General features: G+C 36.9%; 1 protein-coding gene across 3 annotated transcripts in view; it reads right to left on the bottom strand.

Moving 5' to 3' along the window:
• Positions 1-25,004, bottom strand: part of NCK2 (NCK adaptor protein 2) — an 83,528-nt gene that overhangs the window by 16,552 nt on the left and 41,972 nt on the right. For all 3 annotated transcript variants that reach the window (XM_050333843.1, XM_050333842.1, XM_050333844.1), the window contains one exon: positions 16,003-16,244. In XM_050333843.1, coding sequence (XP_050189800.1) covers positions 16,003-16,228 — 226 coding nt within the window. In that variant the 5' untranslated portion in view covers positions 16,229-16,244. The remainder of the gene's footprint in view (positions 1-16,002; positions 16,245-25,004) is intronic.

Here is a 25,004-nt window from a genome sequence, read left to right as displayed (position 1 = left end):
TGGCCACGCTCCTGGCCCAAAGCTTGGCCACCTGTCAGACAGCACAGGTGTCCTGACTGCCCAGATCTGCCACTAAGAAAAATTTGGATTCCATTTGGCAATGATGGTCTAACATTCCATACTATCTTTACTTGAAAAAACCTATTTACAAAAAAGACAATTTCCTCATTTTAGGAAGGCTCATTTGATGAGTCTTTCCATGTTCCTGTGAATGGGCATCCTTGCCTGAAACTGGTGAGTGACCACATTTTGTATTTTAACTGCTTTTGCTCATCCCCAGAACAAACTCACTGATGTGGCTGTATAATAAATTTCCGCAGCATCAGTATTCACGGTTATTTTTTTTAAGTTCTGATTAAGAATAACATGAATTAAACACTGAAGGTATCTGCAGTCAAATTGTCTAGCAATCTCTTCCCAAGACTGCTCTCTAAATTTGTAACATCTCGTACGTAGTTAAACTTTAAATAGACTAAATATAGCTGCATTTCTTTTCCAAAGGGATTTTAAGTTGATCTGATACCTTAGATTAGAGAAGGTGGAAGAATGGAAAAGTCAGTATTAAAAAAAGGTCATGCAATACCAAAAGCCAAATTCTGAAAAATAGTTGGCAAGCGAAACTAGTGTCATCTGAATTCTCCCAATCTATTTTTCTAAAACCTTCTGTAATTTTATGAGCAAATATTTTCAGCAGCTTACCCACATATCAAATTCACAGAAAAAAAAAAAGCCCCTTCAGAAAATGTTGCAATACAAGAAAACTGTATTCCTTTGAGAAATCATAAATGTAACACTAAATTTCCAGAGCAGAATTTCTCAATTCAGAATTCAATGAAAAAGGCCATAAGACTAAACACAATAGATACAACTCCTTAAGAAGCTTCCAACAAATTCTTATTTAAATATTAAAAGCAATTAAGGAAGGACATCCTTCTCCAAAAGAGACCTTTAAACTATAAAATCTACTGCAAAAGCAACAACAAAAGTGTCTCAATACAACTGAGTTCTTGGAAACTACTTCCTCTTTAAGGGACTAGAGTTCTACGAAATGGTGTCCTTCAAATATCCTGTATCAATGTTGGAGAAGCCAATTTTAAGTCTAAATATGCATCTGGAAATATGAAAATGAATGCTGCTGAATAAAGCTGTTAGCTCTCCCCATGGCAATTAGAAAATGAACTTTTTGTACATTTTCATCTATTGCTATAGTTACATATCTTAATAGATTTTTTCATACCAAGTCAGAACTGATTTTTTGTATAGTGTATTCAACCTTTTATGCTTGAAATTAGATTTCCATCGGCTATTGTACATTGTTACAAAGCTATAAATTGTCAAAAATTAACTTGAGCAAGGTAAGGGTCATCAAATAGATATCTTGAATTAATAGTGCATAAAATACTAACAGGTACTTTCTTTTGTAGTCTATTTACAAATACAACAAGCTTTTACTCAATTAAAAACTAAATTACACTCTTTCAGTTAGTCAAAACACAGGACCTGATACTAGAGTTGAACAGGACACATGTACAGCCAACCCTAAATGCGGGTAAAAAATGGTATATTTAATTTTTACCTCTCTAAACTGAATTCTGTAGATGTTTTATTTTTTTAAATTCTCCAGAAAGTGACAGGTGATGTTCTGCCCACTTGGAATGGTGGGCAGGGCTAGCCAGGATCCCCACCTTCCCGTCAGCCCCAAATTGCCCACACCAGCCATGCCCTCCCCAAACAGACTTGCTGTGCATTCAGGTTAGTACCCAAAAATCAATCCAGGAAGCACAGTTTTATGAAAATCTGACTAATTGGCATGATTTTACTGAGTCAAATGCAATACCAGGATGATTTTGGTGTGTCAGCAAGACCACCATGGTGTCCCTGCTGACTGCAGTGCTGGGGTCGTTCTTTGGAGGGTTGGAGCACCTCCCTCCTTCCATGGGTAACACCCTCATCCAACTTCCCTGTTCACACTCAAAGGCAATGCCTCTCAGCATGATGCTCAACTTCAGCACTTGAGTTCACAGCTATCAGCTATCAAACTAGCATATAAAAACAAATGTATTAAAAAGAGAAGGAAAAAGGGAGAAAATTCTGGGAGATGGTTCTTTCAGCTTCGGCATTAAATCTTATCCATGCTGCCACAACCCTCACACAGTCTGTCAAAGCATGGGTTTTAAACAGAACATGAATGAGTATTTGAAAAATTATTTCTGTAAAAAAGAAGAATTTTTAAAAGGAGCTTTCATTGGCAATATGAATTACCCAGTAATTGAATTGCTTTATATTACTGGCCATTCTTGTCTGAATTAAAAAACAAAAACAAAACAAGAAAACAGAACAACAACAACAACAAAAAAAACCAAAACCACACCCGCCACACACACCCAATTTACAGTTACCTGTAAATTTTTTCATAGGAAGTTTACTACATTTCAATTTATGTACTCTCTCTCTAGAGTAAAATGCTTTTAACTGTACAATTTGCTTTATGGTTAAAAAATCCTTAAAAAATCACAGAAGCCACCACAAAGAGCGTGAGTACAGTGCATTTTTTCATTTTAACCCGTTTTTTTAAATAATGGGGTTTGTTCTTTAAAACAACTCCATCAAAATTTAAATTGAAACAAAGCACTCCAAAGTGCTGAAAAATTTAACATTATTATAATCTATTAAAACAACAACTTCCATTAAACAGCTGAAACATTGCAGCAAAACAAGTTTGAGGTTGATAAATTTAAGGAAGTCAAACAAACAAGCTAGGAGAACTCCCAGTATAAATACCTAGAGCAAGAGTGTGTTAAAATACTAAATAATGCTTGTAATAGCTGAAAGCGCTAGAAAAAATATTTTTACAATAATTTCTGCTAAGCTCAGAGACATATATAAAAACTAATAAATTTCAGCTGAAATGTGAACATGTTTTAGTTCCTCCAAATATAAAAACAAATTCTACAGAACAGCTCTCCTAGTTCTAAAAATCTTCAAAGACAAAGCAAGGAGAAATTTTCATTCAATTTACTAATCAAGTGTTTTCTGTAAGATGCAGCAGAAACAAGCAAGTTTCTCAAAACTCATTTTTATTTAGAGGTAGCATTTATTCAACATTTTAACCAATTTTTATTTATGATACTTAATATCATTATTTTCTTGTGCATTCTAATGAAATTATAATTCTGACTTTATACAGATACACTTTAAAACAATGATCCTTTTTTACCAAGTAAGTTATTCATCTCTGAATACTAAGGCTCTGAAGTGTATTGCATATTAATGCATACAGTTAATAAGTATGCAAAGTGTACAGTGTCTTTTTCATAGCAAACTAAAAATTGTTTTAAGAAAGAAGTAATTAACTTTTCAGGAAAACTCTTCAGGAAAAAACCCCACTGTAATGCAATGTAAATTAAGTAATTCATCCACCCAGTAAAGAGATAAACACATAACTTCCTGACAGCTGGAATGTCCCGATCAAACATGCATTTAGCTTTGTGTTATTTATTTTTATTTTTGTCATTTTAAGTTAACTTGGGTTTGCTTCTTTATTACTAAGGAATTCAGCAGACTAAAGTTTCTTCTGTTACACAGAAAGAAAAACCAAACCTTTCTGCACATTTTCAGACTGCAACCTCCCACTCCTTTTTCTCCCCCTCCACCTACACGTCCAGTTTCCAAGCAAATGTTCAAAAGCCAAGATCCATATGGGATAGTCAGTATTTTAGAAGCAACATATCCATCAACAGTATTCTTTAAAGGACATTGCTATAAATTCCAGAAATCTTCAGCTGCATTTGTGATACAGAAACGAATCCTTACAGATTTATGAATGACTTTTTGTATTATCTTTAAGAAGCTCAATATCAAAAAAAGCCACACTAGAACAAATTAAAAAGTGGAAACTCTTCTCTAAATGTCAAAGTAAAATTCTGACATTTCGACAACCAGGCTGCTTTATCACTGTTTTTCCAATACAGGAAAAAGTAGTGTAAAAGTTTTCCATGCATCAAACATTATTTGGTATGGAGGCTTCCGTAAGAAATCAACTCAACAACCATATTAAAAACAACTACAGCATTAATTCTTGTATTTTACACTGTGTTAAATATGCCTATCTGTTGTCAGGAAAGGTACATTCATATACCAATATCAGATACTGAGTTTCCTGTACCCAGAGCATTTTAGAGCAAAAGGTTAAAATGAAAGATGTAATAGAGGAACATATGTGGACAAACACACGATTTTAAGGTTTTCATAAACTGTCTCATGTATTTTTTTATGCCAGTAGCAAAATGAAGTAGAATTCCTACTAGGCAAATTTAAATGGTCTTGGGATTTGAGTCCTCTGTGGAGAAGGAACACTGCTCTTGGTCTCAGATAGAGGACATATAAAATGAATGGGTTTTCTCAAGACCTATGTTTCCAATTTCCGTCTACTTATTTAAATTGAAGCAGAAGTCTCTGTGAGTTCAAATACAAAAAGATATTTCCACCTACTTTATAATCTTATAAATGATGCACTCTTGGTTTTGTAGGATGTCCTGATAAGAGAAAACAACCAGAACTACCAGACCCATAATTCTAAGAACAGATTTATAAGATATGTGGAGAAGGCACAGTAGCCCCGTAGGACTTCCCGATGTTTTCTGTTCCCTTGATGTAGAGAAGGAAAGCTACACCATTTTGCCTCTTCTTAATGAAAACCAACAGAATATTGACAAAGAAATCCCTAATATGCGTGAGGTGCTCCAAACTGTCTACCTCAGTACATACTCCTGTCCCTCATTACGTGCACTCTCCTCCTCCAGTATCTGATGGAAAGAGGATTTATATTTAGCTATCTATCTCACACTTATATGAGGTAAAAGAGGTGCACAGGGCAGCTCAGGATACAAATCTAACTTCCTAACATGAACCCACTCAAAAAAAACCAACCAAACAAAAAAAAACCCAAAAAACACCCAAAAAAAACCCCCAACCAAAAACAGCAAGTACAAAGTAGACTACCCTGAACACAAGATGATGGTCCTCCAATTTAAAGACTTTCCAAATAACTGAGATGGAATCATTCTGTTTTAGACACATGTGACTATAGTACTAACTTAGTCTTTTCTTATTTGCTCAAATTTGCTCTCAATTTTGTATATGAAAATCAAAGCTTTAATAGATGTTACAAATAGAGATTGAAGTTCAGATCATCAAGCCCAAATCTGAACAGATAAACTACAAAGCAGTAATTAAAACTGTTTATAATCTCAACTCAAAGAAATGCATTAGAAGACAATGATGTAAATATTGAATAAAGGGAAGTATCTCAGCGTCAAAAAGCTCAAGGTAGTCCCTCCTGAATATACCATGGTTGTCTACTCTTTGAGGTTACTGCGTTTTATTCCATTTAGCCCATACCAACACCAGGCATGATGTAAAGCCTTAGAAATTCTACCATAAGGTCAGAATGCCTATGCTACCCAATCCTAATGCCTTTAAACATTAAATTCCACATTACAAGAAAAGAAAATCCAAGGTATTTATTAAATTGTTCTCTTTAAAATTCTCAGACCTCCTTAGAAGCCTGTCATAGATACAATACCATTTTATTCAAAGTTCCTTTTAGGAAAGCGAAAACAAACCAAATACCACCTTTTGTTTACTAACTTATTCTCTGAATTTCAAGGCACATATCTTCATTAATCAAGGGCTCTCAGGTTATTTGCAGTTATATACATAAAACCAGACCTCTCCGCCTCTGAAGGGGAAGTAATGGGGAAATGGTTTACTTAACAAAACAGCCTGTCTCCTCTGAGGTTTAGCCCTTGCAGCCAAAAAACAAAACCCCACAACTCACATACAAACCAAAACAATTTCTTTGCTAGATTAAAACTCAATAATTAACTAGCACTTACTAGAGTAATAAATTTATCTCCTGTTCTGGAGGACAATTTCCAGAATGAACAATTACAAAAGTATCTTCTAGGTTAGTAAATTGATAGAACCCATATACAAGAAGAATGACATTTTCACCATATCAAAATACATTTTCTCTTTCTTTTTTCTTTCACTTCTCATTTTCTTTCATTTACAAAGTCCCAAAGACTGCTAAACAGGTGTGATGGCAATGATCGCATACAATTTAGATAGTTTACAGCCTAAGTCTGAAATCAATTTTCTAGTGCAAAATACACCTACAAATAGTAATCTATTAGAAAGAACACCCCTAAATGTCAACCTGGCTAACCTGGCCAGTCATTCCCATTAAGAGCAGTATCTGTCCAAATGCATTTGCTGAGACCACAAAAATGAACTGTCACTAAACAATCACGGTGACCACTGAAGTGACTCTCAAAGAAAGCCATCTCTGCTGGAACTCTCCCCCTCAAAAACAACAGAGGTGGGCATTCTCTCTCACACAGCAGCTTTATGCTTGATTTCTGCATGCATTGCACACATCTCAATTCTTGCTTTACAGACACACTCCACAAAAGAAAACATTTTTGAGACTCAGAAAATGGAAGGAAACCTTCCCTTGCACATTCTGAGACAAAGCCCAGCTTTTCTGGTGTGAATACTAATTTAGAAATTTCGTTTGTGTGGTAGGAAAGCACATCACAGAATAGCTACCTATTGCTAAGACGTTTAAAAAAAAACCCCAGAAACAGAAAGCAATGGAACCCAAGTGGAAACAGAGAAAAACCAGCAAATTAATACTTCAAAAGACCATGAAGGATTAAAATTAAGACAGCCCACGGCCTCAAAAAGAGAGATACAACAATATTGAAAGAATTGCTTAGGGTTGAATATTGAAGTAAATAGCCATATCTGAAGGAGAAGAATTCCCCAATGATTCTAAATGGTAGGAAGTGCAGACACTGTCTCTTCTATATGGAAAAATCACTTGTCCTTTGAGTCACTGGTATTCCTTGGAGAATGGTGTCCAGAAGAGTACATACACATGCTATTGATTTTTGCCCGCTGCCTTAGCTTGGTCTTTAGAAGGGTGACCCAACTATACACACACCAAAAAAGGTATATGCAATACATCAAAATGAGCTACTGTCAGCTACATGTTTCTTCTCTCTTCGTGTGCTAGGACATGAAGCCAAAGGGGAGGACAGTACACAGGGCACACAAGTATGTGTACCCCCATAAATGCAGGTTTATGGGAAGAGTCCAACCCGGGCAGCTGGGTGTAATGCAGTGACCCACACTGCAGCCCCAGTTCTGCTGCCTCAGCGAACTTCAGTCCTCCCAGGAACCTGAGGGAAAGGGCGACAGAAGGGAACATAATGCAAGGAATCCAGTACAAGACACCACTTGAGAATAAAAGTACTCTATTATCACTGGCTCAGAAGAAGAGAGATAATTAGCAGATTGCTTAAAGGATTTTATTCTATGGAAAAAATTAAACATCAAAAGAGTTGAGGGTTCAGACACTAACTTTTAATGCTAAGAGAGTAAAAGGTTCTGCCTCCGTGGCTGGAAGAGAGTGTAGGAATAGCTACTGGCAATGGGGTGACTTCCTTTAATAGGGAACTGTGAAACTACCTTGGGAGCTAATTTTTGGGCTTGCTCTAAGGCCAAACAATTACAGGCTGAAACATAACTGGCTCAGAGAGGGGCAAAAGCAGGGTCCTCCAAGGTGACAGTTGAGGGAAATAATACCAAAGGCATCAGTACACACAGCCACACTGAGCTAGGATGATCCTTTTATCTTTTCACACATAATTACGACTAAAATAAAGGCTCGTTCTTCAATCTGTAAATGTCAATGTACCTCCAAGCACACACACACACTGCATGGGGAGGGGGGAGAAAAGTATCTACTACATAAACTTCTAATACAGTGCAAAGAAGACATTTATTCTCTCAATACAGACTAAAACTAGGAAGATTTCTTTACACCTTCAGCCTTGCAACATTTTACTGGAATCCTCACAGTAGATAAATCTGTTGAAAGGTAGTACACATCATGGTTTCCATTACGTGTTTGTTTTAAACTCTTGAAGCAGCACATCCTTTAAATAATCTACCCCAATAAATAATGTATGCAAGACAAAATCTCAGCAGAATACAATTATGAACTGAAAAAAACCAAACTTCTGCTCCCATCACAAGCTAGCACTGCAATAAGTTGTAGGTTCTGCATTCACTGCTGCTTTTGGCTTTTCACCTTGGAGCAGATAAAGGGCCTGATGCATATGTGCAGCAGAGAAACTCTTCTTTAGTGATAAAAGAAGCATTACTCTGTACCCTGAGTTCTCCAGAATATTTACTAATTTTCTTTGCTTTCAACTCTCTAAAAAGCATGAAGTTTGTGTTTCCTGTTGGTTTTTTGTTTGTTGGTTTGGGGTTTTGCTTGTTTTTGGTTGAATGGTTGGTTTTAAAATTTTGTTTTTGCATTAGTTTGCTCTACAGTTTCAGATTTTTTTCCTTCTTAGCCACATTTGTTTAGAAACTATAACAGTATTTTTTAGAAAGTTTGCTTTTAATTCTACAAAGCAGAGACTTGAATTCCTTTAATGCTACTTTCAGTGGACACTGTTGATATCCATATTAAAGTTATTTAAATATTTACAGGTGTCCAATAGGTCCAAACCCATACATTTGTGAGTTTGTTTCATATTCTGGATAACTATTTTAACATGTATAATGGTAACACTAATTCAAAAATAATATATTCTTTTGCCATTATGTATGTATCTAACTGATGGTGAAAGAGTAGACCCTACCCTGTCAGCAGTATCTTCTTGTATAATTTCCCATATGCAGAGCTACTGCTATTGAATATGTCTAGATCTTCAAAGATCATCAATGAAGTGGAAATGGCCACTCAAGCTAAGTCTAGGTTTGAATGATGATTGTGAGGCACATGTTTCCAGAAAGTAGCAAAGTGTTTGAATTCTTTATTATGCAATTAATCTGCTAACACTCCAGTGGCATCAGCACTGCCAGCTCCTAACTCCACATGCTCTAGACAGGAATGGAAGTAATCTCTTCCCTGTCTGAAACCATTGTGATCACCTCCCATTTCTCCTTTCTCAGCAATCTATGCAACCAGCCTGATCTATTATTACTGAGAATATGGAAGAAACGCAATTGTTCCAGCTTTTTTTTTTTCCTCTTAAACCACTGAAGACACCACACCTAAAGCAAGTTCCCATCAGTTCCTCAATTTCATCACTGGTGAAGAGTTACCACTTTTGCCACCCTGTCCCACAAACAAACATGGTTGCTTTGAGCAACACAGCAACAAAGCAGGGTGGGACACAGCAGAGAAAGTGCTTTTACTGAGCAAATTCAACCAGGGAATGAGCTACTTTAACACAGATTCTAGGAAACAGAGCAAGAATTGGTGCTGTATATAAACACCTCGACTACTTCCTCTCCCTAAAGAGGAACTTAAATTCCTGTATATTGACTGCTTAAAAGTGTAAATACAGACAACTTACGCTCATCCAGTCCTCCAAGAGGCACAACAGACATTCCACTACTGTTATGCCCACATTTTCTGGCAAGCTAGAAAGCTTCAAAGCAACATTAAGAGATACAGGAAAAAATTGTGCTGAATTCCTAAAAGAGGACTGATTTTACTGCTAATTTCAATAGAGATGTTCAGCTAAACAGAAAGCTTAATATCACTCCTTCTTAGGAATCTTTATATTCAATAATTTGACAAGTAGCTATATACCATAGGAAGCTATGTTTTAAAATAAAATTTATTAAATGCCTGATTTTGAATGGAAAGACTAGCATTTCTTACAGGTCTGTGACCAGGAAGTCCAAAAACACATGGGGAACTCAAAGTTCTAAAGAAATTACAATGATTTCTGTTTGTCCTATAAGGCAGTTCTGTTTTTTTAACATGAGCTCTACAAGCTTAAGAGGTTGTGCTATACAACAGTGTACTTATTATACAGTGATACCATATTTATTTTTATTTCCACCATTCTTTCATTCTGTAGTAAATTTTCCACTCTTATGGTGTCCAGAGAAGACTACAATTGGAAATAAGTAATTAAGAACTAACAGAAATATTTTCAAACTGGTACTTTGTCATATTACCAATGTAATGTGTTTTCTGTGATCTTGCAGCTCATACGGTTAAGGCAGTTCACTGATAAACAAACAAATTTATCAAGAAGGGTGTATGGAGGACTTAACTTACAGCTATAACTGTGCTAAAAATACTGTGTATACGTCTCATGATTACATTTTTTTAAACTAGTGCTGAAAAAGTGGATAATGTTCAGTTCAAAACCACAACCATTAAAATCACATCAGTAACTTTCAATAGTGAAAGTCCTTAGTAATCAAATTTTAATTCTTGAGATCTAGAAACAATCTGATGAATGCCAAAATACCATCTTGTACAATTAAATTTACTAGACATACCACATCAGAACTACTAAAATTGGCCCACTAAGATATTTTTAAAAACAAGAAATCCTCAAAACCAATAAAAAAAAATAAGGCCCACTAACACACACACCAGAAGTAAAGGTTGATGACTTATTTGGAGAATGATATTTCATAACTATGTTATGCAAAACTATGATGGTTATTGTTTAAATTTGAGTTGAATTATTTATATCTAAAAAGGAAGTACACCAAACCTCTTAACCAATGTTTTCCATTGTTAAAGAAAATATTGCATTAAAGAATGACCAATTACTGAATTATGTTTCTTATTAATCAGTGACTCTCCAATGAAAAAAAGAGCTAACTTCCCCATCAATTTCCAAAAAGGCATGGAGAAAGTGGTATTAAATAGTGTAAAAATGTGAAGTCATAAATGTGAAACCCACCCCCCTTTTCACAAAAATAATGAGGAGAGAAGGGGAGAGGCAGAAAACTTGATTCCTGTAAGCAACTATATATATATAGTACTTCAGGGACTGCTGCACAGATCTGCAGATTGACCCAGGAAAACACACACCATGGTGGTTGATGAACTCAGGAAATACTTCTGGACACTCATAACACTTCTGAAACAACATACTGGAAATACTGATATAAGTAAGGACTAGTTTCCATACATTACATCTCACTTGGCAATTCTTATTTTCCACATGAAAATCTGGTACGTGGCGTGAATTAAAACTAAAAAGCTACTGAAAACTTTTCAGACTTACACAAGCTTAATAAAGAAGTGATTTGAAGAGTCTCTCGTGCAACTCAAACATCTCTGTGAAACATTATCCATGTGACTGGTATTTGCCATCACTGCTAACACTCACCTAGCGTTTCTATTGTTCCTATGGATTTGCAAACACATCTCCTGTATTCTTAGTGTCCAATCTCTCTTTCAATACCTTTTAATAAACCTTCTTTCTTTTAATGGGCATCTGTTCAAAAACCGACACCAAGAGCCAAGGGGAAACATCTTCAAGGCTTCTTATTTGGTTGTTCACTAAAGGTAACAAGACCAGAAACCTGTAAGAAAACCCTACATTCAATGCTGGTTTTGAAAAAGCAGTAGCATTCAGAAAATCATGGATTCCCATGAAAACAGCACCCTTCTGCTGGATCACACGCATCAGTCACTTGTGGCACATTGCTGTCTGGGGAGCTATGCTGGTGCCAGGAAAATGACTTACAGAGGGATGGAAAAAATGCAGAAGTTTTATTTTGAGTACACAAACAACTGCCTTTTCAATTATTTTGGCTTCCTTCAGATAAGATTTATGTTCAGCATGACAGAGATGAGCCAGCAGGCATAGATCATCTTTGCTGCAGAAGGGGAAACCCGTGGAGTCGCGCTCAGAGGCAGCTCTGAGGCTAGTGCTGGCAAACACCCACTCCAACCAAATGGGTATGGGAATTCCTTTCCACCCCCCAGTGCATGTAAAGAATTATATTACAGAAAATTACAGTTTGGAAGATGCATGCTGGAGGTCTCTTGCTTAGCAAGACTTACTCAAAATGTATGAAAAATACCCTGCCCGCAAAAGAAATACTGTACAAGGAAACTATTTTAAATTTCATTATAACGAAATAAGATGAAATTTTAATTACAGGCCTGGAAGCTGGCTTTTGCCTAAGAATAGTAATAATTACCAGATTTCATTCAATATGAGCAAACAGAAGACAGCAATTTGAAATGGCCAAATTGCCATTACTTTTTACTCATTGTTATCACTCAGTTAAGACAAAAAAGGGAATGAAAAGATAAATCATTTAAAATACTCAATAAGTGGCCTATATGCTACATTTCCATAATAAAAACTGTGCCATTGTAGCTACATAACCATTAGACTTCACTTGAGATAAAGATTTAAGAACATAGAGGACATGTATATCAAATGGAAGAATGACAACAAACAAACCGCCATCAATAGAAAAATTACAAGACTCGAAATGTCTGCAAGTCATTTAAAGAAAGTTAAGTTTTGGAAAAATTCCCTGGTGACATGACTAAAAGAAGACACAGTAAAACAGAGTAAGGTCTTAGAATGTCAAAGTGAATGATGCAGAAAAGGCCATTGTTTTATACGAAGTTGTACGGTGACTCGGGTGTGCAGTGGGGTAGAGGTGGAGGTCATCTGGGATTTGAGGTGAGCTGTTTTTCATTCCACAAGTAACACGTTTAATGAACATACGCTAAACAAGTGTTCATCAGCATTTTAATAAGCACTCAATACATTTAAAAGAGCTGTCTCTGAACATATTTTATTTCTGTTATTTTCAAAAAATGCTGAAAATATAGTGGAAATTTAAGTAGTCTTAAGACATTGCTGAAAATAGGCTGATATTTTAAACCATCAAGCTGTATGCTCTAGGTACCCACATGCCCATTAACCTTCCACCAACCACAAGCCAAACAACAGTAAAGCTGATGGGATTCTATTAATAAAGTATTCAAGGGTTGAGATTTAATTTATGACAGTCAACAGTTCTGGGGAAATTAGTTTTTATCATCAAACAGGCATGACTTCATTCTCTGATGAGATTAAAAGTTTTCCTGATAAAGGCAACTTCAGAAAGATAGTAAACTTTCGTGGTGCACTTGAGTTTTTACGCACAAGACACCAATGTAACTGGTGCCATAAAATTTCATTAGAACACAGACTGCAAGGATGATGAACTATTCAGATGATGCATCTTCAACAGCCAGCTAGGAGAACTATTAATTTAATAGCTATAGCTCTTGTGGGGTCTGCCACAATTTGAACTATGGTTGGCACTTTCCATATTTATTGAATATCTGACAAAAGTATAAATCAACCACTGGTAATTACTGTGGATAAGCATAAGAGTGGCAGATAGCTACAGGTAATCACACAGACAACACATTACATCACTTGCAAAATAACAATGCTTTCAGATGAAATGTTTGAACACAAGGAAATTTAGTGTATTAAGGAAGAGGTAGAGAAAAGTACATCTCCATGGGAGCAACCATTTGCTGCAGTGATGTAAGTATGAGAAATGGGTCCCTGTAAGTCAGAAGGTCTCTCTAGAGCCTGGTAGCCTTGCCACTGGAAGCAGCTAAGAACCTGATGTTTCTTTCCTGAGATTTCACAAGACTCATGATTAATTATTGATTATTAAATGACTTTTAAAAAAAAATACTTAAGTTCAGTACCTGATATTTTGGCACTAGCTTCAAGATCAAAGTTGGAAACATATTTTGGTTTAAGGACTAATACTGATGACCAACTATTCCACTGTGTTAGGTTAGCAGGTATTTTAATAAGAATATTCTTGTGATCCTTGGAGAGGCAGGTTTGATGAGACAGACATATTTGTATAAAGAGAACTTAAGAACTTGCTTCACTGGGTGAAGAAAAACTTTCAAAAGCTGTTTCACTAGATGAAGCATCAGTCTTGCAATTTGCAAGCCTTTGTTTAAAAAGAAGGAGTGCATTTTCGATGGCCTCTCAGAACAATGGATCCTCTAAGGAAGGACACATGCTCTGCTTGTTCTGAATGGGAAATTACTGTACGGCAAGACAAGCAAGGCTTAGAGAATATAGTTTAGTTGAGGACTCCAATTCAGGAAAGGTAAAAAGAAAATTGCACAGATACATGGTGCACAGTGCAGATATGTTTCATTATGCTAAGGAATTCACAGCCCTTACTATAAAAAAAAAGAGCACCCTTAAGCATCATCTCTTTTGAAGGGATGTCAAGAATATCCTGAGTTAATTTGTGAGTTTGGTATAGCTTAGGCAGTTTCTTACTCTCATAGGATATATGAGCAGAAAAGAGCATGAGAGGTGCTTTAAACCATGGATGCTTAGCAGGTTAGGTATGGTCACAGCAAAAGAAAAAGCCAGGCTCCACCACAACGTACTTTCAGCCTCAGTTGAACAAACACACAGAGAAAACCATTTAAAAAGGCACAGGGAATCAGTAGATTGTCGTAACAGCGCTTCAGAAATTAAAAACTCGTACATGCAAAGGGCTGAGATTTGAAAGATGTGACAATAGTGAAGGCTCAGCCATGAAACCATCAAGCTTTTTTCTCACACCATTTCACAGCTCACCACATAGCAAAGAGATGCACCCTGCAGCATGCAGCTTTGTTAAGACTGAAAAAGTAAACGGGCACAACTCTGTTCCTCCACTTAAACATTTCTGAATTATGTTTACATCATGTCAAAACTGCCCCCATTTTACATGAACACTTGATATATTACCACAACAGAACTGCAATCTGTTAATAAAATAGCTTTCAGACTATATATATATATATTCATTTTTTAAAACAATATAAATTCATATAAAGGAGCTTAAAGTCACACCTAGTGATTTTGATTTTAACCAGTTAATTGATGTTGGAGCTTGCTCTTTATACAGGTCTTTAGAAAGGCATAATCACATTTGCTGGCACTGTAATGAGTATATTCCAACAATATTTGTAGAAAGGACTATGGTTTTAAATATTACCTTGGTAAATCTTATGATAACCTTTTTGTCATTTTCATGTACTTCATGGTAGCTCAGCAGTAAAGGACACAGTAATGAAGAAAGTGACTAAGAAACTGAACCTATTAGACACAACACTGACACAGGATAAACCTACATGAGCTATAGTAATTTCATTTTTAAGTGAACCTTTTAGCTTTCTAAAACAGTCCAATCCCAAATTGTAATTTTGCTGTTGAAGAGTCATTTCGTACAGCAGTCTGCAACAAGTTTTCCATATGTAAGACTTCGCAAGACACAGACAGAAAAACAAAACACAAGCACAAACATCTCTCAAAACACTTCCATGTACCTGTTTTTCTGTTTTATTCATTACATCCTAAAATACCACTATAGTAGGTTTTTTTTGGCCTCCATATGTAAAATGATCACTTATCTCTATGTTCAACCTTTTCTAGCCATATACAAAACCTTTTCTAATCAGTCATTAAAAGTGATAGAGAAAAATTAATTTAACCTGACTTTCAAATACATTTCTTCAAAATAAACATTTATTAACGCTAGATTATTTTATTTGTATGATACTCTGCTGTGAAGAATTTATGTGCAGGCATAAAACAGAATACATACTAAGTACTTGGAAACAGAAGAAATATCTCAGACCACAGAAACTTAACCCTGGACTTTGTACATAGCCACATTGTATAATCCCATTCATAAAGCTTTCATTCATAGCTTTGGCTATGATAGCCATGCTGAACAATCCAGTTTACATCCTTCTATTTCTAAGTGAGAGGACTTGGCATGAGAGGAGAAGATTCAGCAGTTGGCATCTCTGTGAAAACACAGTTCTTCAGCCACTGAAAATACACAACTTCTGACAAACTGGAACAAAAAATAATATCTTTTTCTCCTGGATGTGATGCAAGAAAACCTGTTACAGATTTTTACAAGTGATTCTTCACAAACCCCCACTCTCTCTCTTTCTCTCTGTCCTTCAATCATCCACCATGTCACCTCAAACTAAGGATTAAGAAAATCCAAACAGGCACATTAAAAACATATTTATATGCATTTTACACTCCCAGACTGATACCCATCAAGTCTACTAAACTTCTTCCAAAATACAAAAGGACTTACCCAGTGTGTCTTTTAGATTTTTAACCAGAGAACCTTTCTTCAAGCTGTTTTTTCTCTCCACATAATTTGATGGCACATATCCCGTTTTGTTGGCCGCGTTTCTTACCCTCCACCATGTCTTAGAATCATCTAATAGCCAAAGACGCTCATTTTTCTTGATGTCAAGTTCTTGGTCCTGCTGTGCAGTGTAATCCCACTTTGCAATAACAATAACTTCTTCTGTCATCTTTCATGGAGTCCTTCTGCAACAAAATATTAAACGACAACCATCAGTAAATTATGTCATATAATTCTCATCTTTTTTTCTTTGAATTCCTCTGAAATAAGCACAAAGAGGTTCGAGAAAAATAAGAAGGTCCTACAGAGAAAAACTTCCTTTAAAAATAAGGGAAGTCATACTGGCCTTGTTTTTTCTGCCACTAAAATATGACACCACCTTCACAGTACATTCTAGTCATAATGTATTACATTCACTTTCTCTGAATGTATATAAAATACCAGCCAGATACATTAACAGAAAATAATTTATACAATTCATTTAATTTTTGCATATAGCATCATAAAACTACCCCTCACCTGGCATTTGAAGTTCTGATCTGAGAAGGGAAAAAAAATTGCAGCATTCAAAAAATATATTTTCCTTCTGTCCCAGTTCCTCTTACTAACATATATATATGTTAAGTTTTCTGCAATTAACAAGGTTGTCCATCTTTTTTTAGTAGAAAGTCAAGAAACACTTCAAGAAGTGATGTAACTCACAGAGAAACGTGACATCAAGAAGAGGGTACTGTCTTTAGTAAGCCTTTGTTTGCCATGTTTTATGCAGGCGGCACACAATGGCATTTTAGGAGAAGCCTTCACTCCCACATTTGTTCTCAGGGAGATTCCAGCTCAGCACAGTCCTGCACTGGGCATTAGTCAGCAGGGTAGAGAAGAATACCCACTGCATTTCATTTCTTCCCTACCTGAAGCCTATCCAGAGTTCCATTAATACTGAATGAGTTGTACTTCTTTCAATTACCTGTAAGAACGCTGATCTTTTTCAAAGCTATTTATCAGCTGCATAAAGAGAGCTGTATGCCTCCATATTTTCCTATGCATCCCAGCAATTACCAGGAACAATGTGAGGGAGCACAATAGTGTGCAAGGAAGAGAAAAATCCCATGCTAGTACCGGTGACATTCAAACATATTACAATGCCAACCAAAACATGTTGAATTTATCTCCTAAATTCTGAGAAGTCAGTTAAAATGTTCTAATCGCTGCCAGGATGGGGTGGGTGGAGGAAAGTGGAGGAGGATGGGATAGAGTGGGAGGTGAGAACATATTTGAAAATCAATGTAGCAGATTTTTTTTTTTTTTTAAAGGTGTAATTTCCTTCAAACCTGATTGGTAGGAAAAGGTCTCAGAGTACTTCAAACTATTAACGTCCGAGGATCTTTGTAACATGATTTGACCTTGTTGCCTAGGTCTTACATGTACTGACACCTAATAGTTTCTGTGACAGAAAGCTAATTAAAAACCAAACCTCATTCAGAGATTCTGCTCAGAATGTAAGTTATATCACCTATATTCTGGAAGGGTTCCTTCTGCAGTCTGTAACACACACACATGCACACACACACTCACTCTACCCCTTGAGCTACAGTACAAGCTGTGAAAACTCCATGGTAGACAACCTAGCTTGTCTACTCTAAGAAAAATAAATGCTTTCCTTAGTTAAAGTTAATCTATAATCATAAAACATGATAGTGGACTACATTATAATTTAATAGCCTCCTCTTATCAATTTTCTTTCCAGGAGAACATCATATAGGGTTGAGCTATGATTGCTAAAGCATTTGACAGCAAAGCTCTAGCAAGTACCAGCAATGCCACCCCTCATGGCCAAAGCAGGACATAATTTTTGCAAATCTGAAGCTGAGATCAACAGGTTTAAGTTTTCATTTTCCAATCAGAAAAAACAGAAAGAATATACAACAATTAAAACATTATTCAAACAGCAAGATGAATTTAAAAAGGAGTTACGATGCTTTGAATAATTGAGAAGAAACAGTTCAAACAGGATGTGACTTATGCATGTGGAATTGATGCTTTTACAAGAAATAAGTCACTATACTATTCAACTGATTTTTTCCCCTAAAATAATAATCTCATCTGGCAATGACAGAGGAGAACCCGAGCTTTGGACCTCAGTCTCCAATAAACTGTTCTGCCTTCTGACTGACATAAAATGGACAGAGAGCCTACAGGTCGATAAGCTGATGTAGCCACAGGGGGACTGCAATCAAGCGTGTTCTAAAGTCTGGCATTGTCAATATAATCCATCTCTCCAATTTAGATTAGTTTATTTTATCTCAGCAATTGTAAAATGGTCAATTCTTACTATTCCTGGGGACATGAAGAACATAAAAAAATAGGACATCATCAGTGCAGTTGGTTGATGTTGATACTAAGTAGGCTCCCCTTCTAAAAAAAGCTATTTTCACAACACAGGAAAGTTAAAATGATCTAACAATATTACAGTATATTAATAATAAAAAACCACATTAGGAATAATATGTGACTAGTGACTGATGGAAAACTATTAAACTCTTCCTATACTTCTGAAGAAAAAGAAATAAAAAATTTACCCTTATTGGAGGGATTGTCAAGTCTTTCCCCAGGGTGCTGGGTGAGGAGAGAAGCACAGGAAGAGACAACATATCAAGGCTGACAACACCAACTGCAGTCCTGTGAAATTCACTCAGGACAAGTTGCTCAAAGCTACTTGATTGCTTAAATTCCTGTTATTGTAGATGTGTAAAACTTTCACTACGTCTGAGAAATTATGTCATTTCACAAGCAGATCCCTTGCACAATGCAATTTTGGCAGATGGATAAAGAAGCCAGGTTTCATGTCATGCTCACACAGAACCCATTTCAGTAAAGTAGTCCAGGTTTTACCAGATGCTCAATGGCACAAGTTTTTCTTTCCAAGTGGGGACAGGATTTAGAGTCAAGATACATAGTGTTAATTGCAGCTAAACATCTCTCTATTTAAAACTGTATGTATGTGTGTGGAGTTTAGTTGTGTCGGGTTTTTATTTTTTTAGTTTGGGGTTTTTTTTGGGGGGGGGGATGTTTGTTTTGAATTTTGGGAGGGTTGTTTGCTGGGGGTATTTTATTTTATTGGGGTTTTTTTTTTTAGATGTAGGGAAATACATTAAAATTCTTAAAATTATTTTCTCATGGTTACATCACTAGGCTCTCTTCATCAAGGACAATATGGTTCTTCCTGTCACATTTGCAGAGCTAAGATTTCCAATTAATTCATTTTACTGACATTGTAGTTGCTGAAATATTACAATTAATATAGTTTAGATTGAGCTCAGGTATTTTCAGCCATTTTGTTTCTTCCCTCCAGTTTAGATTTTGTTACAAGAGGAGTCCTGTCTTCAGTGGCAGCTGCCCTACTGCAGAAGCACACATGAAAACTTTCCTACACAGAATCACCCTTGGGAGAAAGGGGAAAACTGAAAAATCTGCCTGGCTGGGAAGGCAGTGAACAAAAACCCAGCGCAAAGTCAAGTCAGTTATGACTGTACCAAAAGCTTGCTCACACAGGTCAGGAACATCAACTAACCCTGTGGCAGAATAAAGGCAGACATCAGTGGAATATCTAGTACTGTAGCTCTGGTATAGACTTTATCAGAAGAAAGTCCAGAAAGAAAAAGTTTATGTTTAATAAACTATCAATGATTCAACAGTTTAGCAATGCCAGGGAAAAAAACCAAACAGACAAAACCCCACCTATGCCATTTTGAAGCAATGCTTAAAACTGAACCATGCAGGCAATATTGGAGATTATGGAAACTTAAATGTAGAGGTAGTTAAGAGAATTTGCTCTGAAAAACTTGTAAATCTACTAGTGATTTTTCATGTGAAAGATCTGCTTAGCTGGTGTAATTTTAAATATCTGAATACATATAATTATTACACAGATCTCATTCTCTTACCAAACCAGGATTTCACCACACTGCTCTCCCCCTCCACATATAGGACTAATGTGTTTCTCCCACAAAAAATGAAAAAGAAAGGATCCATATCAGCATGCCACCTGAAGCAGAATCTTTGCCTATAGACTTACAAAAGTTAACGTTACGACTAGATTAATGCCCTGGCCCAATGGGTAGAAAGGCAGCACTTTTTACTTTGCCCTCAGGAGGAAGGCTCAAGGTTGTGTCAGAATTAGTTAGGTTAGTGCAAACAGGAGGTATGTTCGAGTTTTAAAGATGCAGTGAGGAAGGAAGTAGTTGCTCTCCTTGTTCACAATTTGTTTTGCAAAAAGGAACATGACTGAAAAATTACTGACAGTAATGCTTGAAATTTAATCCCTCACCAAGGGAACAAGAAAAAATTCTATAAATAGGCAGTGCCAATTGATATAATAGACTGCTCTGGAATTGAACGTCTTCCTAAGACACACTGAAAGAAAGAGACAAAATTGATACAGAGGCTTTTACGTGACACCAATGTACACGAAACACATAATTGCTATACAATATTAAATAAGACATAATTACTGTATGATATTTAGTTAATTGCATTGCAAGAACAAAAAGCTAGCTGATGACATACAGTTTTCTCTTAAGATTTTGAAGGCTGAACAACCTCTTCTTTTCCTGCCCCCAAACTCTGAAAAGCAAAACAGGTTTTGAACCCTGCAGTATGTGCTCCAGGCAGGCCTGCTATCTGGTGTCCACCTGGTTGATCTTTCATAAGCTATAGAAAATAGACAAGATTTGGTCCTCTAAGGTAGCACAATTGCAGAAAATTTAAAAAATTTCCTTTTCAATGAGGCCTCCTTCATAGTAAACAGGTGTACTTACTGTATTCTACAATTAATAACTTGTATTAGATCACTTAATCTGAAGTACACTCTAAATCTGAAGCCTTCTTATTTATGATGATGCAATCTCTGGTTAGCCTGCCTAGTGTTTCAGGAAGTTTGCAGCTTTGTTTTCACTTACAGTTGGTTTTTTTATTGTGTCTGTGGGTGTGTGGTTATTTTTTTAAATCAGCCTGGATGAACAGTTTTGACATATAGAGAGATTTCAAAAAAGCACATCTCTACCTTTGAAAATTTTTCACTCAGTTCTTGGGGATCAGTAAAACACCAAACACAAAGACAGAACTCAGAAGGCATTTAAAAGAACAGAAATGTCAATTCAAATAAACACTTGTGAAAAAGAACACACCTCTTGGACATACTTTTAGCTATTTCCAGTGGCATACATTTGAAAAAAACAGGAAAATATAATCTCTTTCATTCAAAGGCCAAAGTTAGCCTAAATCAAGGAAGATATATTTCTAATGATTACTACAAGAAAATCTCACAATGCAGAGGTTTAAAAAGAGTAAACAAACTGCCCCAAATTATGGCAAATCACAGGTCTTTGTTAAAACCAGTAAAATCCTTCCCATGCTCTGTTTCTTGAGCTGTTTGCTGATGCTTGGACAAATAGAGATGGATCACAAAGGCCAACTTGTCTAACTGCTCTTCTGCAGTTTAACACTTCTGCATATAATGTATGCCCCAAGGGACGTGTTTCTTTGGAAAGAGGTCACAGAGACAAAAATTATTGTAAGACTACTCCACTCCTCTTTTAAAGAAAGTTGACTATAGCTGCAGTGACCAAACATTCATCATCCAGCTATGCAGTTCTAAGGTGTCAAACCACTACCTGATCAAAAAATTCCCACACACCTGGGCAGCCTAAAATTGCTGACTGTTTTAACACAAGCTTGACAATTAATTTGGGGTATTTCACTATTAGGTCTTATTTGGATGCATTGATTAGAGAACTAAAAGTGATAGCTGAGTTAGTGAAAGTAATTATTATCTAGTTTGCTTTGATGTGCAGACTGAAGGCACAGTCACAATCAATAGATGCTGCTGTCGGTGCTTTAGGAGGGTCAGTTTTCCAAAGCTGAAAGCAAAGATGAGTGGAAGTTGTAAAAAATAAACGTGAACAAAGATGTAAACAAATGAATCCACTGAGAAGGAGAAACGTTTTACTACAATTTCCAACCTATGCTGACAATTTAGTATTTATGAAAGTAGTATTATATGGTTAAAATAATAACCTGTTCAAAAAGTGAGGAAAAAAGCTCTAGAGGTTTTTTGTGTCCCCTCTCCCTGGTCCTTTCTTTGAAAAGGAAAAACTGATAGCAACAAGCTCAAGGCACGAAAGGCAAAGTAAAAGAATCAAAAGAAGTGTAGTTCAGCTCATCAAGAACTACAAAAAAGGTATTAACTTACACTGGAATAAATTAATTATTAGCGAAAGAGTAAGTAAAGAGTTGGATAGAACATTAGGTGGATGTAGGAGAAAAAATGTTTAATACTTATTTCTACACTATTGGATTATTTTACAATAACAACCATTTTCTTCTCTGCCATTAACTAGCATATAAAAGTAATAGGTTAAATACTTTCAAATACACCCCAAGATATCAAAACCATCCACAAAGTTACCACAATGTTTGCATCCACTCTGAGGAAAACATGGAGCAATGAAGTTGTTCTGTGGAGTTACAGTTGCACCACTAATTTGAAAGCATAAACTGGACCATCCTTGATAACACTGCTAAGTAGTCAGACAAACTCTAACCCTAAAGAACAATAAAGAGACAAAGGACCCCTCCAAAACCCTATACAGCATACCAGAAGATTATGGATGTGCAACTTATTAAAAAAGGTTTTAAGAAAGAGAGGCATGAACAAATTAAATTGTACATTTTTCACTTATTTTTTGTTTAAGTCTATCCATCTACCCAAGCTGGACATATTTAACAACCAGCTGAGGGACAGCCCCAGCTGCATTGCAGGAGTGACTTCAAAGGGAGGCTTAGCAGGCACAATGAGCCTTTCTGACAGTAACCAGGACGTTTCTTCTTAGGTGCAAAAAGTACTTGGTTTCCTTTCAAGTCACCTGAGGGGGGAGAGGGGGAAGTCAAACCAGAAAGGCATAATTAAGATGAAAGAGTGAGGGCGATACAGCCAGGTGGAAACGTTAATCAGAGGCACTACAGCTGGTGCACCCAGGCCAGACAGCCCTGCCATGGTCCACTTCTGTGGGCACTGCAAGTGCAAAGTTTTTACATGATACATAAGGGGGGTGTACACCTTCGAAAAAGTGAAGGATGAGCCCTAATTAAGCAGTAATTTTAGAGCTGTACTAACTACATAACTTGACCTTGCTGCCTGCCCACACACACCTCAGACCTCTTCCCCTCTGTGTGGCCTGACACTGTTAGCGGGCCCAGTGCTGCTAGGTTTGGGGTTTGTTTCTGCAGCCGGATGCCTTTGACAGCTGCTAAACAATGTTTGCCTCTCTTGGCCCCACAAGGTATCTGATACCCCAATCTCTAATACATCTGCAGCTTCATGCCAGCACCTTGCATTGCAGAAGAACTACAAACAGGAAACCTCAAGACTAGTTTAGTGGTAACGAATTTCTGCTAAGCTCCAATAGAGCACAGAACTTAAGCTTGTTTTTTGTCTTTTAAGTGGCTTAGAAGTCTTTTTAAAAGACACAAAGAAAAATGAGAATACATATTAGAAACACCCAGAAATACATCCTTCCTGCAAAGGAGTCAGTACAGCATTTTATCATTCAACAAAAATTAAATCTTCGTGTGTTTATATAAGAATGTACTGAAAGTAGTTTGTAAAAAAACTTCCTTCCCAATGTTTTCATTAATCCTGTCACACAAATAAGTCTGCCCAAATGAAGCAGGGAGTGCTTCAAATGATCTCTAAAAATACTTGGCCCAGTACTGTTCATGTCTTCATCAGCGATATAGACAGCGGGATTGAGTGCACCCTCAGCAAGTCTGTTTGGTAGACAACACCAAACTAAGTGTGGTACGATCAACATAACTGAAGGATGGGATGCCATCCAGAGGGACCTGGACAAGCTTGAGAAGTGGGCCTGTGGACACCTCATGAGGGCCAAGTACAAGGTGCTGCAGCTGGGTCAGAGCAACACCTGGTATTGGTACAAGCTCAGGGATGAAGGAATTGAGAGCAGCCCCATGGAGAAGGACTGTGGAGTACTGGTAGATGAAAGGCTGGATGGCCCACCAATGTCCACTTGCAGTCCAGAAAGCCAACTGCATCCTGGGCTATACCAAAAGCAGTGTGGCCAGCAGGTCAAAGAAGGTAATTCTGCCCCTCTACTCTGCTCTGGTGAGACCCCACCTGGAGTACCGTGCTCATCTCTGGAGCCCTCAGCACAGGAAAGACATGGACCTGTTGGAGTGGTCCAAATGAGGGCCACAAAGGTGATCAGTGGGCTGGAGCACCTCTTCTATGAAGACAGCCTGAGAGACTTGGGGTTGTTTAGCTTGGAGAAGATAAGACCTTACAGCACCTTCCAGTACGTAAAGGGCACCCCCATAAAGATGGGAACAGACTTTTTAGCAGGGCCTATTGGTACAGGACAAGGGGTGATGACTTTAAAATAAGAGGGTAGATTTAGACTAGATATAAGGAAGAAATTTTTTACAATGACTGTAGTGAAACATTGGAACAGGTTGCCCAGAGAGGAGGTAGATGCCCCTTCCCTAGAAACATGCACGGTCAGGCTAGATATAGGGCTCTGAGCAATCTGATCTACTAGAAGATGTTCCTGCTCACTGCAGGGGTTGTTGGACTAGATGATCTTTAAAGGTCTCTTCCAACCCTTAATATTTTATGATTCTATGAAAGCAAAAGATACTTTAGCCTGCCAACTTTAGTGGTGGAAAGAGAAAGCCTTCCAGGTAGGCTGCTGCAGCATCAGTAGAACACAAATCTGAGTTCTGGGTTTCTATTAATCTTGCAATACCACCCTAATTTCATATGCTATTCACTCGTTTCATGCTGTGACCTTCACACAATCTAAGTCTCTCAATTCCATATTTTAAAAAATTTTGTTAGTAATACTGCTATGCCACAGAATTTCCTCATCTGG

This window comes from Myiozetetes cayanensis, unplaced genomic scaffold, assembly GCF_022539395.1.
Source record: "Myiozetetes cayanensis isolate MyiCay16 unplaced genomic scaffold, myiCay2020 scf5-8, whole genome shotgun sequence".
Classification (NCBI taxonomy): Eukaryota; Metazoa; Chordata; class Aves; order Passeriformes; family Tyrannidae; genus Myiozetetes; species Myiozetetes cayanensis.
The sequence above is the reverse complement of the archived record's forward strand: the minus strand, read 5'-3'. Positions and strand labels throughout refer to the sequence as shown.